Raw genomic sequence first — 17,046 nt, 5'->3', positions numbered from 1 at the left:
AATCCATAACAGTGACGCTGCACAGTGCTTCACTGTATCCATCTAGCTCCAAAGACAGATGAACATAATTAATGCAGTCACATGCAGCTGTGACTGCATTAGATGTTTGTACAATAAACTGTTTTCAATTGGTTGTATTCTGTAACAGCATATTTATTTCTACTTAGGTTATATTTTAGGTGCAGTTGTTTTTATAATTTGCCATGAGGTGCAGTGAATTCAGGTGAAAAAATTCAAAGCAGAACTCTGTTGATTTAATTTTTAGTATAAAGTTTTGGTACAGTTGTATTTATATTCTGTTTTTAGGAGGTGCACTGCGAGAAAGAACCTTAGGAATGTACCATAACGTGAAAATGATCATTTTGGCCATAATCATGCAGCCACTCAGTTTCCCTAGGACCAGGTTTCTCACAGTCATGGAGAACCTTGAAAGGTCATGGAATCTCTCAATCACCTTTTGCAGGTCTGAAAAAGTCATGTAATTAGTAAAAATTATTGAAAGTTTTGGAAAAGTCATGGGATTTGTTGAGTGGAATGAAATTGTTTCAGTCATTTTCTGTGGATAACTTGTTTCTGTCGGCATAATTTGGCTTTAATGTGTCAGTATGTGACGTTTCGTTTACCATCCATAGGTTTCTCGCTCTGTCGCTCTCTCTCAGCCCCTCATTCAAAAGTCATGGAAAAGTTTTGAAATTTTGTCCATGAAAATGGGTGTGAACCCTGTAGGACTCACTCAAATGACCACGCGTGGGTCCCTGGGACTGACTGCATCAAAAACGTATCAACATCACTGAAGAAGCTATCCATCCATCCACTGTCTACCGCTTATCCGGGGTCAGGTCGCGGGGGTAGCAGCCTAAGCTGAAGGAGCCATCCTCCGTAGATGTTGCATATTGTCTTGACACACAGTCACACATGAACATTGCTGTGATAAAATACCGTCTAAAAATGGCAACATTTGAATTTAATCAGGAAATATTTGATCAAACCAGGTGTTTAATATCATTTTTTGGTACTTGATGTTTTCAGTATTTGATGCTGGATGCCTCATTATAGTCTGCATCACTAATACGGAGCCATAGGCAAGGACAAAACCATGCTCAAATGACTGAGTTACACACACGGACTCTGATGCTGATGTTGTCTTCTGTCCTCATGTGTCTTCCAGGCGCAGCATGTGTTCAGTCCAGTAATGCAGGGCAGTGCCAGGATGATGGCGCCTCCCACACACGGCCAACCCACCCTCGTCTCTTCCTCAACTACACAGTACCCAGAGCAGACACACACCATGTATGGTACGTCAGCACACCGTGTGTGTATGCTCACATGCACTGCGCCAGAATGTGTTTTCATACCTTTCACCCTTACATCACACTTTAAAATTCCTTTTAAATAAAGTGGAAATTTTGTCAGACCAATTTAATTTTTACTTGTAGTCACGTTTTTTTCTGTTCATTTCAATGGACGAATAATCTTAATGCAGAAATCGCCTAATACTAAAAATGACAAGAAAAGGTCATAACACTTTAACACTTTAAAATTCCTTTTAAATAAAGCGGAAAGTTTTTGGACCAGTGCAATTTTTCCTAGTAATTAACCTAAAAACGTGTTCATGGGGCGCCCGGTGGCTCAGTGGATAGAGCGGCACCCCATGTACAGAGGCTGTGTCCTCGCCGCAGTGGCCGCGGGTTCAAGTCTGGCCTCGGCCCTTTGCTGCATGTCTCCCCGCTCTTTCTCCCCCTTTCACGCTCACACTGTCCTGTCAATTAAAGGCAATAAAAGCTAAAAAAAAAAACCCCATGTGTTTGTGATTATAGTAACGCTACAGAACACCTCAAAATTCCTTTTAAATAATGTGAAAAACTTTATTCAGAGATAAGGTAATTTAACCTTTATTGCCATAATTATAAACACAAGTTTCTAAGTTTACAACTCATACAAGTTGATTTGTTCCAACTAGGTTTTCCAACTTGTCTAAAAGAAATGTACTAAATTACCATATTTATGAAGTATGTCAAAGGAATGTTAAAGTGTTAAACTGACTGGTGTCTCACAGTGTCTCCAGGGCCAATGCCTCAGCAGTACCCCCATCCCAGCGCCACCTTGCACCCTCACGCGCAGCACCCCCAGCCTTCTGCCACGCCTACAGGCCAAGGCCAGCAGGGTGGTCCCCCACAACATGGAGGTCCTCCTAACCACCCAGCTGCCAGCCCAGTCCAGCACCCACAGCACCCACAGGCAGCAGCAGGTGACCTGTCCTGCCTTGTTTCAAACAGAGCACTGCAGTACTGTTGTATAGTAGTTTTGTGTCTCTATTAGTGTGTATTTGTGTGTCGTAGCGGCAGCAGCAGCCCAGGCCCTCCACCTGGCCAACCAGGCCCCGCAGCAGCAGATGTACTCTGCCTTGGCCCCCACTCCCCCCTCCATGACCCCGGGGCCCAATCCTCAGTCTCCCCAGGCATCGTTCCCTTCTGCCCAGCAGACGGTCTATATCCACCCGCAGCAGGTGCAGCACGGCTACAACCACAACCACATGGCACACGTGCAGCAGGTAGGTCACAGCCTTTGGCTTATGTCTAACTACTTGGAGCATTGTATCTTTGTTTAATCTGAACATAGACAGAAGTGAAAATCTGACAACAAGTAGCACAACTATTTCTTAACAAACAGGCGTACATAGAGATTCTGTACAGTCTTGCCATTTCGGTGAGTTTGTCAGGTATTTTGCCTTAGTGCCTGTACAGAGAGCCTGTATACCAGAACCTAAGTTCATTGACTGTGTTCTGTAATCCACGCTACAGACAGAGCTGCTGCACAAAAATGCTGTACAGATTTATAAACTATTATTTGCTAAAATGAGACTTTATTAATCCCACATTGTGGAATTCATAGCCACTCAAGAATCAGAAGAGAAAAAGGGAAAAAAAGTGATTGAGTTATAAATGAGGATAAAAATCGGACAAAAACGGATTCAATTAAATAATAAAAAATATATCTATATATTATAAAAACATTTATTATACAGATGCTGTATGTCCATTATTAATATTTACACATGATAATTTTAATAAACACATGGTGTGTTGTATTTTTGTCGAAAAAATGTAGAAATATTAATCAGTCATTTATTTGTCACATGGAAACTATATTAGGTGAAACTTCAGTGAAATGTGCCCCCATCAGTTCCTTTAACCTGTACACTGTGTTTTAGTCGTTTTTTTGTGTTTTCTTACAATTTTGGCTGCTGCTTTATAATTGTCCAAGTTTCCGGATGGCTCCGGGAATCAGTGGTTCCTGGTTGTGGAACCCACCCTGACGAAAGCCAACCACAAAAAGCACCACCCACCTTTGCAGAATAGACACGAGCATACATTTAGCACAAACTAAGCAGAGCTAACAGAGAGGTGACTAAAAGCGTCAGTGTCTTTTTTCAAGTATACAAATATTATTGCACAGCATGTGGGAACACAAAAAGTAGCACTAACTTCCTTTTAAAAACACAAAAATCACTTCTTCTTTTTTTTTTTTTACATTTCTCTCTGTGTATGTATTGAACAAATCAGATACAACCTGTTAATTAGTGAGCTAAGTTTAAAGAGAGCCAGACTTGTCACTTCTCTCTGCTTCTTGTGTCACGCTTAGCTGGCTAATTGTCTTCTGACTCTTGCTGCACAAACATGAGACAAATATTGATTGTATCTAAATTTATAAAGAGAAAACACTTTTATTTGTCAAACTATTGACCTTTTTAACAATTGTACACTTGTTGGCATTGAAAAATATTTCAAACAATATATTTATGTTGTTACCTAAAACCAAAATTCCTTACAGAGCTTTTAAATAGTAACAATGCATCTTTCTGCCTGTGGTTAAAAATGAGCAGAATGCCTGCAGACTTGTTCTTACTGTATTTGATGGATTGATGTTGTTGAGTTCTGCAGTTCAATTTGTCGTTTGAACAGAGATTATTTATCATTTTATTTATCACCAGAGGGATGGTGTGCGTCATGCTTTATTTTGTCATCCACACACAGAAATTGTCCACAGGTCTTAACCACAGTTTCCATTCATGCTGCTGCCGTCAGTAACACACAGACAGGAGCTGTGAATGTTGTGGCCTCGATGCTCGTCTTTTTTTTTTTATTATTAACTTGACTGTTTGTCTCTCACTGGCGTTCTCACTTTTGCTCTTGCTGTCGCACACACTTTAACACTTTCTGTCACACGCAGGCCCATATGCAGTCTGGTATAGTGCAGTCTCACCACCCGGCACAGACCCATCCCACGATGATGCTTATGGCTACCCAGGGTCCTCCAGGGGGTCCGCAGCCTCCCATGCCCCAGACTGCCCTCAACCCCATTCCCGTTTCCTCCACCACACATTTCTCCTACCTGGCACATCCACAAGGTAAGTTTATTTTATTAACTAGCACACTCCAGCCGGGTGGAGTCAGGGATATATGCACTATTTTTCCCCCTCTTAAGTAAAGGGATCTGCATGATACGCTTGTCATTGTTTCTTACTAGGTGTTGTTTATACTTGTGTACATGCACATTAAGGCATCTGAGTGATTAACCCTTTACGAGTCTGGCTGAAATGTCAAATTGATCAATGAAGATACATTTTTTTGCACAATGCAAAAGATATCCACATCATGACATCGTAATCAACCTCTTATATCAAAAAGATCGATTTTCTGTACAAATGCTGTTTGAATAATTTGCTTATAGTAATCAAATAATCTGCATACAGTTTACATTTTGGGTCTTTTCAAAAAACGACAACAGATGGTGGCTCTTTTTTTTCCAGCATGTTGAATCTGCATCAGAGCCTGCAGAGCCTACCGCGTCAGTGATACTGCTTTACCGCTAAAATTAGCATGTGCACGCAGGTTTTTTAAGCACGGGTAAACCCGCTAAATATGAGCAATTTGCTGCATTCCCTGCCTCTGAACACCTCTGGAGAGTGAATCTGCCCTTCTGTTAGCTGGCCTGTGTGTGTGTGTGTTGCTTTGTTGGTCTGTCTGTGCGACATCACAGACGTGCAGGAGAACAAGTAAACAGTAGAAAGAAGCAGGAACAGAGATCTTTGAAAACCTTTCAGTGGTTTCTTTTCTTCGTCCCCCTTGCAAACTCGGTGCAGATATATTTGGATCGATTTTTTAGCACTGCTTTAGGAGGAGAAGGACAGTAATTAGTGACAGCACATCATTGCATCTCTTCAGTTAAGGAGCTAAAATTACTGCGTTCATCTGGGTGTTATGTTCCCATCAAAGCCGATCGGAGCTGGAGGCGATAAAAACCGTGTCTGCTGCAGAGTCATTTGACCTGGGTGTGAATGCTGATTGCATTAATAAACCAGATGTTCGTGGGTGTTTTTTTTGTGCAGTGGGAATGAGGCTTGAGAGAGATAAGTCTGATTGGTAGTTACACTCAGCACATAAGAGAAGTAGAAGTAAGGAAACTAAACAAACAGCTAATGTGAGATGAAAACACACTTGTTAAATGAGATGCGTTTGTTTTGGTTTTATTTAACAAAAGGTGATTAACGTGCAAACTGGCTAACTAGCATCTTGAATCCCTCCTATCAGTCGTCTTGTTTCTCTTTTTGAATGACAAATACAGACTAGTTGGCTGTTGGCTGTGGTTGCGGTGTATTCAGGTGCCAATTTTTGGCCGTGACACAGGAGATGTGAGGCAGTCAGCCTTTGTCACCACTAGTTTTTTAAAGTTGGTTAGGTGTGTCTGAGCCGTTAGACAAACTGCCAAAAAGAACAAGCCAATGAGATGCAGCAGTAAAACTTGAGGTCCCTCAGGCTACCTTGTGTGGTCGACTCAGACAACGAGAAACAGTCGTGGGTGCTAGTGATGGAGACAGAAAACAAATGTGCACACAAAAAGCACCTGTGGTTGAAACCGCTCTCGTCATGTGGAACAGTAATGCTTGGTCATTAATGCCCCTCGTTACTTTATTTTCATGTGATAAATATACAGATGTCAGTTAGATGGTTTGACCTGGATAGACGCAGTCGTTATTTGAAATATAGACAAACCCCTTACATTAGCAAAATTAAGCCCTGACAGTCCCAGTAAGAAGAAATTTACAGTCCATGCTGATCAGCCACAATTTATGAGTCCATTGTGACTCCAGATGGCTAACTGGATCTCACAGCGGATCTAACAATCACATCCACCAGAGGAACAGACTGAAAAAAGCCTAATTTGTGCTGGCAGTATTTATTGACGAGATATTATCAAGAGGTGAAGCTGTGGGTGGACTCTCCTCTGACAATCTGTCCATATCCACTGCCCAAAGTTTGTATTTATGGTGTGTAATTCCCTCTGTTTCTCCAGACAGTGTTTACGAAACAAAAAGAGAGAATCTTGCTAAAGGCCCACTTAATTTTTGAACTGAAGCTGCTGAAGCTTTATGCTTTGTTCACACTGCAGTAACAGCATGGCCGGCTACATTATCACCAAGTTGCAGCTGATGTGTCGCTCAGACGCTTGTTAATGTAGTCAAGTCTTGACAGGGCTGAGTGTGTCTGCTACTTACCACAAAGCAACGCACCGAAAGCCATTTAAGTTTGTATTTAATCAGAAAAGTATCTTTGCTTTTGATCACTGTCTGTGCCTCATTTTAATATGATATTTCGTCGCCCTGCGTGTGCCATAATGCACATAAAGCTTGCTGAGTGTCAGCATCATTGGAGCGCTGAAAAAAGTCGAAGCAAGTTCAACTTTTATTTGTAGCTCATCAGCTGCAGCAAGTGTTGGGCATCGGGTTGCAGCTTTTCCACAATCTGTTTATTGAATAGATAGAAAAGATGTAAATATGTAGTTCATTCAGTGGAGAAGAAACAAAAAAGTAGTTGGTAAAACAGGAACAATACAAAACAAATACTGCAAATCAAATCAGTATCCAAACCAAGACAAGAACAAACATTTAAAAATTAAAGTAATATAAAAAATTGCAAAAATATGTGTATGATGGTAAAAGTGACAATTTAATTTCCCTAAAATTCATGGTTAATCTTTCAGGTACATGTCAAAGTCCAGCTTTCATGTATGCTTGAAAAAGGATTATTGATCAGTCTTTTGAGTCATTTTTGTTTAAATTTGTTTGGTTCTTCTTCGTGAAGTCCACATTTCTGATATTACAAATACCTTCCTACCTTCCACTAAAACATGACATACACTGTCTGTTTAGTTCAGGCTTGCACTGACCTGTTTGCACAATATAGTTTATTCACTGAAGTAACCATATTCCTCCAGAAAACCTGCCTCTGCACAGGCAGCATGTTTACTTACCTTTATACCTACCTGCAATACTTGATTAAGAAAAAGATTATTCGTCTTAAATTTGGGTAAAAAGTGTCTTCAAAGGGTCTTCAAAAGCCTTAGATTTAAGTGTCTGATACCCGCACACACCCTGCTATTACCTTAAGAGACACGTTAAAAAATGAGAATCTATCCCATAAAGTGAATGCCCCCCAAATTTTATCTTTTGCATACATTACCCTTTACAGGGTTCCTGTAGATTCTTAAAAAGTATCGGCATTGAATTCATTAATCTAAAAATAAGACCATAAATGGTATTCAAAAGTCTTAGAAATGCTCATACATGGGAAGTAAGATTTTATAAATTGTTGCATTGTTTCTCAAAAGAATTGGTGACATCTATTTTTTTTGTTAAATAATTTAAGAAATTCTTTTTCTTAAACTCGTCATGGTGGGAATCCAAATAGTGGAATCTCACATGCAGGTTGAGAAACACAAAACTTCCCAGAAAATCGTCCTTCTGTCTGTAAACTAAATGATAATGTAGTTTGTTCATTGTCTTGCATGTGTTCCACTCTAAGGGTTGTTTTTCCAGCATTCGACATAGACAATCTGACTTTTTTTTTTTTTTTTTTCAAAAGTCATGTTTTATGTTACAATTAGTATTTGGGCAAAATAAAATTGCCCTTCAAGTTTGGTTATTAGAAAATTGGCCTTAAACTCAATTCTGAGTGGTGCTAAAATAGTCTTAAATCTACCTTTCTTGAAGCTGCAGGAACCCAGCCTTTACTGTGTAATTGTAAACAATCCATTAACTTCACATTTCCCCCATTTTGTCTCGTCCCTGCAGTGCAACCTCATCATCAGCAGCAGCTGTAGATAGAGGGCGCCAGCGAGCCGAGGGACCCGCTCTGTGTCCCGCTTCTCAACCAGAGCCTTCATAACCAGGCGATGAAGAGAATGAGAGCCCTCCCTCTCCTCTCTTTCCTCATCCTCACCAGACATGCTTCACATCAGCTTTTCTCTCTCCCTCCCTCCCTCCCAGACTAGGCAATAAGAGAATGTTAACAGGTTGATGCAGTGACATGTTTTAACGAGCTAGAGAGTTTCAATGGGCAAGACTCCTCTTATTCAGCCCCTGTTCACACACACACACACACACACATACACACACAAACAGAAACACCCACACACTTTCAGGGGTCCCAAATTGCAACATGAGTCAGCTTGCCAAGTGAAAGAGAGAATGAGAGAAACTAATCAGTGAGAGTGAATAAGAAAATTCAACTGGAACTTGTATTTTGTCTGCACCTTGTTTTGAAGAAAAAAAAAATCTTCCAACTGTTAGACAGTATTAATCTTACTGTTTATTGCTGCTGCTATGTGCTGCGTTTGTTTCCAGACTACATGACAGGTTTCTAACCAAACTAAAAACGAAACATGACAAGAAGCTTCCTGTGAAATAAACACGTTTTCGGCAGCCGAGAGGACAGGAGAAACGTTATTTATGAAATTATAATGGCTGAGGTGATCAGATCCCACTTCTCACCTGACCCTTATGTAACTTTTAAGTTAAAACTTTTACTTTGTAGATAATATAAATAATTTAAAAAATGAGCAAAAAAATTTAAAAACAATAAAAAAGTTTTAAAAACTGAATGGCTCTGTGGTTGCATTGCATCTGGTGCTTCTTTACATGAACATAGGCACTAAAGTTCTGTCCAAAGCTCTTATATTATGCTTGTTTTTAGGTTCATGCTTGTATTTTGGGTTTCTTATAGAACATGTTAACATTAGGGCAATATGTAAATATTACATCAATATCATGATACAAGTGTAAATATTGTAGATTTTGGATATTGTAATAAATGTGTTTTTTCCTGGTTTTAAAGGCTGCATTACAGTAAAGTAGTGGTAGGCAATATATGAAGTGTACTCGATGTATCGTGGCTGGTTCCACTGAGGATGTACAAAATTATGTCTGAGACAAAAGAGTAGAAATTGTCCCGCTGGACTTAAATAGGTGGAGAAAAGTCAGAAATCATGCTGTAGACACGAGTTTTAGATATAATGCCTCTACAGTGTGGGTGAATATCAGTTTGCTGTTGGGTGAAGTTACAAACTGGCTCTGTTATTGTGACAAGTAGGGTGTTTGCACAAAAGATTTATTTAGCAAATTGGTTTGATTCTTTCAAAAACACGGGGAGAAGACAATGAGCAACTTAAAAAGAAATCACTCAATAATCCAAAATTACCAAAAATATACTGAATTTCTTTTTTTTTTTTTTAAAAAAAAAAAAAGAAGGTAAAAACAAACAAGGAAATTACTTGGAAAATTTTTGCTTAATGTGCTTCTTTTTTTATCTCTCTCTAGCTCTATCTTTTACATAATAATAATATTCTAAATCCAATAATTTCTCACAATTTGCTGAACACTTTTTGCCAAGTTGCTCATTGTCTTTATTTCTGTGTTTTCAAAAGAAAACAACCCAATTAATGAATACTTGTTTATGTCCTTGTTCTAATGCTGCACAAGAAAAGTAATGATGCAGGTTTCAAAGGGCGAATTAAACAGTCGACATGCATATGACATATGCATGGACGTGTGTCAGGTGTGCTGCGGAGGTGCTAGAAGGTGCAAAACCAAAAAGCATTAATGCAGGGCGGATACCTGCTGAAGGGAGGGAGAGAGCGAGCCAACACCCGCAGCAGCTTTTATAGCCTGGAAGGCCCAGGTGAGCCTAATCAAGGTAACGGCGCTCCCGTGTCAGCCTGCGGCTGCATGAAGTTGGCAAGGACATCATCTGAGACAGTGGGAGGACTGCACAGAGAAACACGCACACTGTAAAGATCCAAACCACAGACTGCAGGAAATAACCGTGATGTTCCTCATTGGTTTGTTGACGGCCGGGGAGCTCGGGAACACCTTAAAACTTTTTATCTCTCCACGCAGTCTGCACACCGCTGCGACAGACCTGGTTTAAAAGTATCCGTTCAAGTTTTGATGTCTTGGATTTTTGGAGCCAGAAGTGACCATATGTTCCTGCATCAAACTGCTCACAACAAGGTCTGTGGATTATCTTTTGTGATTTCTGGAAAAAGTTTTTCAAATGCGTTTTTGTGGCGCTTTGAGCGCCACAGAGTGCCATTTATCTAGCTCCATTACATTAAAGAGAAGGCAGACATCTTTACAGCTGATATCTCAGCACTCAGCAACTGACACAACAGCACTACAGGTAAGAGGAAAAATGTTGATTCTAAATTTTGGGTGAACTGTCCCTTTAAAACAGCATCATTTACCTGTGACCTCATTCAACAGGTGTTTGGAGATCAACGTGATGCCGAGACTTCAGAGAGACTGCACACGGAAATCACAATCTGATCACGTGAGTCACTTTTTTTTTTGGTTAGGTTTATTTTACAAAAAGTCAAATATACAGTTGATATATATTTAATATAATTTAGATACTTCTAACTGAAAAGTATGCAAACACAATGACAGGTTTTAAAAAGCAGTTGTGGTGTCAGGTTGATTGGGAATGTTTACAGTGCTAAGTTAACAAACAGGATGAACAGTATTGAGAACACATTACATTCACCAACTGGAAATTTTTAAAATAAACATACGGGGGAGCCCAAAGGTGTTGCTGGAGCGGATGTTGACGGTTAAACACACCTGAGTTATACAGAGATCTTCTTGAGCGTTAACTCGATTCTTGCAGAGAAATTAGATTGAACCATGACACAAAACAAAAAGCAGTTGGAAAATGTGGTAGCCCTGGTTTTAAATATTGCATTTTTTTCTGGGAACTTTGGCATTCATCAAATATATTTTCTTCGGTCTTATGAGCAGGTGCAAACATTGAATTCTTACTAAATTTATCCATCTGGAAACCTCAGATCGCTTCTTTCATACATTAAAAAAATAAAAGGTGTGAAATTGGGAGCGTCTCTCTGATATTGCACTACACAAGTTCTGCACCACATCACACCCTGAGCTTTCGAAAAGGGGAAAAGCAACAGCAGCTTTCTGGCAAAGGCACAGTCATTCTCCCTAAAAGTAAAAAAATATATATAAATCAGCAAAGAGAGTGGACTGATAGTCAAAACAGTTGTTACCGTTGCTTTCCTTTAGCAGAAATAAAACAGAGAAGTGATGAGGGGTTTGTTTAGACTCGAGCACATAAAGGCAGGAAGACCAACCGTACTTTTGCCAAAAACATCCTTGTTTTTGTTCCCCTTATAAACATTTTAAAGATGTCAGTCTTGATCATGATCAAAGAGAACTACACAACCATTGTAAAAATGTTCCTTTGGTAGACAAAAGCTGACTTATTGCGCTACGAGAGGAGTTAATCACAGCGGATTTTATGTATTTCTGTTATAAAAATAAAACACCGGAGGAGAGAGAGAGCGCAGAGAGAATCAGGTCTAAACCAAATGTTAAACGCAGAAATACTGAGGCTAATCAACTGCTTAAGTTAGTGTTAAAGCAAGTTAGAAGACAGACAATTCCTAGCAAACTATTTCCAAGACGCACCCTGTCGCTAATGCAAGAGAAGCTTCAGCTACTGAAACAAAATTACAGAAAGTGGCATCAAACTACTAATTTTATGAGGAAAACATGTCACTGTTTCTGGGATATTCAGTGTTTTTCTGTGAGGAGAGACGAGGTTTACGAGTCAGAAACACAAACATTTTGGTGTACAAATGAGCTCTTTAGGTGTTTTTGAGGAAATTCAGACGTGGTCGTGGATGAGAAGAAACATCTCACATGCAACTTTCATGGATTTTTGGACGTGTTCCTTTGTATGTATGTATCTCAGCTCTTGACAACGAAATTCACACGTGAGTTGAAAGATGTACGCCTGTTATAGTCGGTGCAGCTTTAAAACTGGTGGTTTAAACCTTTAAAGGACATAATATGCAGGATGCAGGATTTCTGTGCGGTAAAAAGAAAATAAGAATAAGTCAGAGGCAGTCTCTGCAGATAAAAACACACACTTCTCGTGGGTCCTCAGTGATGACAGATGACATTCGTTTAAGACCTGCGACCAGTGGTTGATAAACGATTAGTCAATCATAAGAAAATTAATCACCTATTATTTTGATAATCAGTCAGTTGTTTCAGTTATTTTCTTTCTTTTTTTTGCTGCTTTTCTTCTTCACGATAGTAAATGAAAAGTGTTTGGGTTTTGGACTATTGATTGGACAAAAGTAACAATCTGAAGACGTCACTTTGGTCTCTGGAAAGTTGTGATTCACATTTTAAACAACTAATTGATTCATCGTTAAAAAAAAAAACCCATAAGGGTAACTGATAACGAAAATAAGCCCTATTATTGTGTGAGTCTTAACACTGTTTTTTTGGAAAAAGAAATCCTGCATAGTATACCTGTAAAAGTATGATGACAAACTCTGAAGGCACCTAAAATTATTGATTGGTCATAAAAATTAAAGTGCTCAGAAACATGAAGCTAGACGATAAAGACTGATGGCTGCTGTTTAACATGTCAGGACACATTTGGACACTTTGCTGACTGAGACGAAACCTCCCTCAAAAAGTCCCTAATTCAAAACATGGATGTTCTATTATATATCCTGTAAAAACATACTATTTTCCCAGTCCCTCCATGTTTTTTCTATTGGCTGCTGTTGTTAACCTGTGCAGAAAATACTAAGAAAAATAATTAATGCTATGAGTGAAAGAGCATGTTTGGAGACATGATGCTACTCCCAGAATCACGAAGTCTGAAGAAGCTGTAAGAAAATACATGTTTGTATCTACAGAGGCACTTTTGTGACTTCAGTGTCCCTCTGTCTCGCAGGAGTTTCATCACATCTCCATCTCTATTTTTTAGGAGCCCTTTAAGGTTTGATGTGAGATTATTTCATCTGAAACCTGGGCCCAAGTTTCCAGAGCTTTGACCCTCCAAGTGATTCAGTCCGTCCTTGTTTTTGGTGTGTAGATTGAGTGTTTCCTCCTCTCGCTCTTTGGAGTGAAGCCTTTCAAGTTTACCTTTTCTGATGGCCGCTTGCGTGAGCTTTATGTGTCCAAAATTTCACTTGGTGGTGCTCGTTTTGTTGACACAATACTTTTAATGCCACAAAATCAATATAAGGGAGTGAAATTATTATAGTAAAAAGAAGAAGAGAGAAGCAGAGAAAAAGCTTAAATCATCTGCTTTCCTGATGGTTGCTCATCTATCACACCTGACTTTATACCAATGGTATAAAAGATGGTAAAAATAGTGTAAGTCCCATCCACTTAATTTTTTTTCTTTAATGTTTATGTCTCATAAAATGTTGGACCTTGACAATACTGGAGTGTATTTGTGCAAAGTTTGTCTCTAGAGATGTTTTTAACATTACTCTGCTGGAGGAGTTTTTGCACTTCCCAAAAATCTCTAATGTAAACGTACAAGCTAAATGATGTACGTCACTAATACAAAAGCCAGTCGCCATCTAATACAGTAAACGTATATAGACAGGGGAGCAGACTTCAATACAACAACTGCAAAGAAACCGGAAATCTCAGCACAGAGCGGACTTCTCACAGAGCAGTTAGCATTAGCATAGTGGAAGTTTTGATGAAACATGGTGGTGAGCAGCTTCCCTCCACTGTCTACCAAAACCTGACGTAACAGATATTATTGTCAGATTAGTGTGTCAGCCACCGCCAGTTACCAAACAAGCCACCAAACATCAAATAAAAAGTTGCCTCATACATCTGATTGACTGATCCAGTTTTGTATCTGTTCTGTGGGTTAACCAACAACAAAATCATTATTAGTTTAAGTATATTTGTGTCTTGAGTGGGACTTTAAATTTAATTGTTATGATATTTTTCCATTTTCCTTGATTTTGTGGCAGAAAATGTAAATATTTCTGTGTTCACTTAAAAGTTCATTTGTGCACATAAAGCCTTTGGCGCTTGAAATGCAACTTGTGAAACTACAAAGACGCTTGATGCTGATTTTGGAAAAGCTAGCAGTGTGTACTGGGACTCACCATTACACACACACACACACACACACACACACACACACACACACACACACACACACACACACACACACACACACACACACACACACACACACACACACCAAACAGCGACAGAACAGTGCTGATGAAAGCAAAGTGTGAATAATTCCTATGGTTCTCTGTATCAGGTTTTACTTTTTTTTTTTTTTAATAAGAGCTTCCCAGCTGACTTTAACCAAGTTTTCCCCTTTCTACTTATTTTTTAAATTTTTCTATAAAAGAATCTGTGTATAGAAAAAAATACACATTGTTTCCAAGGTGCACTGAAAGCGTTGTGCACTTAAATATATAATAATACGCAAGAGGAGGAATATCTAATAGAGCATGTCGGCACTCTAAAATAAGAGTGCTTTCTCGTTTGTGTTTGTGTAAAATTATGGGAGTTTACTCCACACAAACTTCTGTGTGTCAAGGGTAAATGTCTTAAATATTTTTAAAGGAGCACTTGATTAAACCAGCTTGCCAAAGAAGTTGATCAAGCGCGCCTCTAAATTCAAATGAGTAGAAACATGTCTCAAATCTTTTTCTTTTTTTTTGCCCGGGCTCGAGGACAGCTACCATGTGGCTCTCCCTCTCTCACACAGAACCTCAACATCAATAAAAGGAGAATAATCATTATATTAAAACCTATTATAAAACTCCCAAAAATACATTCACTGTGGTGTCTGATGCTGGAAAACACACTCCCGGCACAGATAGAGTGAGTGTGAGTGTGTTTTGGCAAAGACTTATTGGCTCATGTTCATGAGTCTGCTATAATCGCGTCAGCATCAGCACTCTCTGAGAGTCTCACACACGTGTGAAGCTGGGTAACAAAATGTGTGTGTACCACGTGTGTGTGATGGTGTCACAGGTGACAGCTGTCTGTCAGAAATGATGGAGGAGTCAGCGGGTCAAAGCAACATGTACTGGTTGTCTATCGCCCGCTTGCGACTTCGGTCAGGCTCCAGCTCGTAGTCTGAGTCCCGCTGAGGGATGTGAGGGTTTGGGTGGCGCAGCAGGGGTCGCCTCCCCACAGATTCACTCCGACGGAGAGGAGCAGGGGCTGGCGGAGGAGGGTCAGGGGCGGGGTTGGTGCGAGTGAAAGGGCGGCTTCCCTGCTGGGACACAGAGCTGGGACTGGAAGTGGTGCTGGTGGTGGTGCTAGTGGAGCAGGAGGAGCGGGGCTGACTGGAGCTGCGGACCAGACTGCAGTGAGCCAAGCTGGGCTCAGAGCTCCACCGATGGAGGGAGAAAGGGACGAGGAGAGCGCCTGAGAGCTGACCTGAGATTAAAAAAACAGAGGAATTTAAAGTTTTGGTAACTAACATTAAGCAGGAACTTAACACAGAGATTGTCATTATTGTCATTAATAAAGGATGACTCTAAATCTTCTTTTTTGTAATTTTAGTCTCCATTACTTTTGGAAATATTAACTCTTTGAAACCTGGAGTGACATCACTTTCCTTGTGCGGCTTTCAGATGCCTTTCACAAGTATTTAAACCTTTGAACCCTGAGCAAATGGTGTGATTGATCTCAAAAACATGGGACAAAAGGCAAGAAAGGTAAAAAATGTTCCACAAAGTACTTGAAAAATTGCTAAATTTAGAAAATTATTTTTTTTTTAAAAGCTAGGGGAAATGTCAAGGGAAAAAATAAAAATGTCCTTATTTTGGTTTATTTTTTTAAATGTCTTTTTTTGTTTTCCTTTCCTTTTTACTAATTTCTTGCCAATTTTTGGGAAATTTCTTCTTACATTGCTTATTGCCTTCCTCCCTTGATTTTGAAAGAAATCAAGTGCTCAGGTTTCAAACTTAACTTACTTGCTGAAATCTGAGAACATATCAACATCTCTAAAACTGACCCAAACCCAAACTAAAACCCAAACAGTCAATGACGTAAACAGAGTGGCAGAGTCTCACCCTGTGATGGAGGGCTGGAGCCCGCCACTACAAAGCTGGACAGTGTGACGGCACCGGCGGCTCCACACTCTAGCGGGATTGGGAAGAGGCGGAAGTGGCTGAGCATGTCCATAACAGAGGGAAAGCGCAGGTGTTGCACCCTGCACTGACCCCATTCTGTTAGCGAGAGGCGCAGGTGCTGCAGAGACAGAGACGGAGACACAGAGGCGTGAGCTCAGAAAAACATCAAGAAAAGACATTTTTATACAGTTCGAGTCAGAGCATGATCTGTTTTTTGCTTTTTCCTGCAGGGCAGCATTCACACTTTTTTGCGTGTCTGTATAACTCTTCCTCATTCAAATATTTACCAATGTGAAGAAACGAGGTTGTCACCAGTTTGACGTGAGCAGGTGAAAATAGGAACAATGTGGGTTCATATTACTACATTTTTTGGTTAACCACTTCAGATTGTGAAGTAAAGTGTTGGTGTAAACGATGTGAGGAGACGTACCTTTGCTTTACCCTGGTAGTTGAACGTGAGGACGTAGTCTCCTCTTCGTGTCTCGCTCTGTCGGACCAGAAACACTCCGTGTCCCTCCGGTCCAGAGCTCTGAACCAGGTGGGCGGCCTTAACGCGGGAGATGGGCCCGTGGAACCAGGGGTAGGAGAACAGGAAGTGATCGGCCTTCTGGACAGCAAGCTCGGGCAGGGTGAAGGTAGCAGGGCCTAGAGCGGAGAAACGGAAAAATAAAATGGTTTGATTTTTATATATCATACAGCTAGTCTAATCAATACTTTCATATTAACTCTTTGAAACCTGAGCAATGTTTTGTTCCA

At 40.0% G+C, this 17,046-nt stretch overlaps 2 protein-coding genes across 9 annotated transcripts in view; one reads left to right on the top strand and one right to left on the bottom strand.

The window, feature by feature from the left end:
- atxn2 (ataxin 2) overlaps positions 1-8,940 on the top strand; it is a 44,565-nt gene extending 35,625 nt beyond the window's left edge. For all 6 annotated transcript variants that reach the window (XM_088076602.1, XM_042487670.2, XM_088076601.1 and 3 more), the window contains 5 exons: positions 1,169-1,295; positions 2,057-2,248; positions 2,340-2,551; positions 4,231-4,408; positions 8,132-8,940. In XM_088076602.1, the coding sequence (XP_087932728.1) occupies positions 1,169-1,295; positions 2,057-2,248; positions 2,340-2,551; positions 4,231-4,408; positions 8,132-8,160 (738 nt within the window). In that variant the 3' untranslated portion in view covers positions 8,161-8,940. The remainder of the gene's footprint in view (positions 1-1,168; positions 1,296-2,056; positions 2,249-2,339; positions 2,552-4,230; positions 4,409-8,131) is intronic.
- A 1,732-nt stretch (positions 8,941-10,672) lies between these two features.
- The window catches only part of sh2b3 (SH2B adaptor protein 3), a 72,124-nt gene continuing 65,750 nt past the window's right edge, over positions 10,673-17,046 (bottom strand). For all 3 annotated transcript variants that reach the window (XM_042487672.2, XM_042487671.2, XM_042487673.2), the window contains exons 6-8: positions 16,721-16,935; positions 16,231-16,408; positions 10,673-15,592 (exon numbers count right to left, since the gene is read on the bottom strand). In XM_042487672.2, the coding sequence (XP_042343606.2) occupies positions 15,222-15,592; positions 16,231-16,408; positions 16,721-16,935 (764 nt within the window). In that variant the 3' untranslated portion in view covers positions 10,673-15,221. The remainder of the gene's footprint in view (positions 15,593-16,230; positions 16,409-16,720; positions 16,936-17,046) is intronic.

This window comes from Plectropomus leopardus, chromosome 4 (genome assembly GCF_026936395.1).
Source record: "Plectropomus leopardus strain MGB_pleo_1.0 chromosome 4, ASM2693639v1, whole genome shotgun sequence".
NCBI classification, from domain to species: Eukaryota; Metazoa; Chordata; class Actinopteri; order Perciformes; family Serranidae; genus Plectropomus; species Plectropomus leopardus.
The sequence above is the reverse complement of the archived record's forward strand: the minus strand, read 5'-3'. Positions and strand labels throughout refer to the sequence as shown.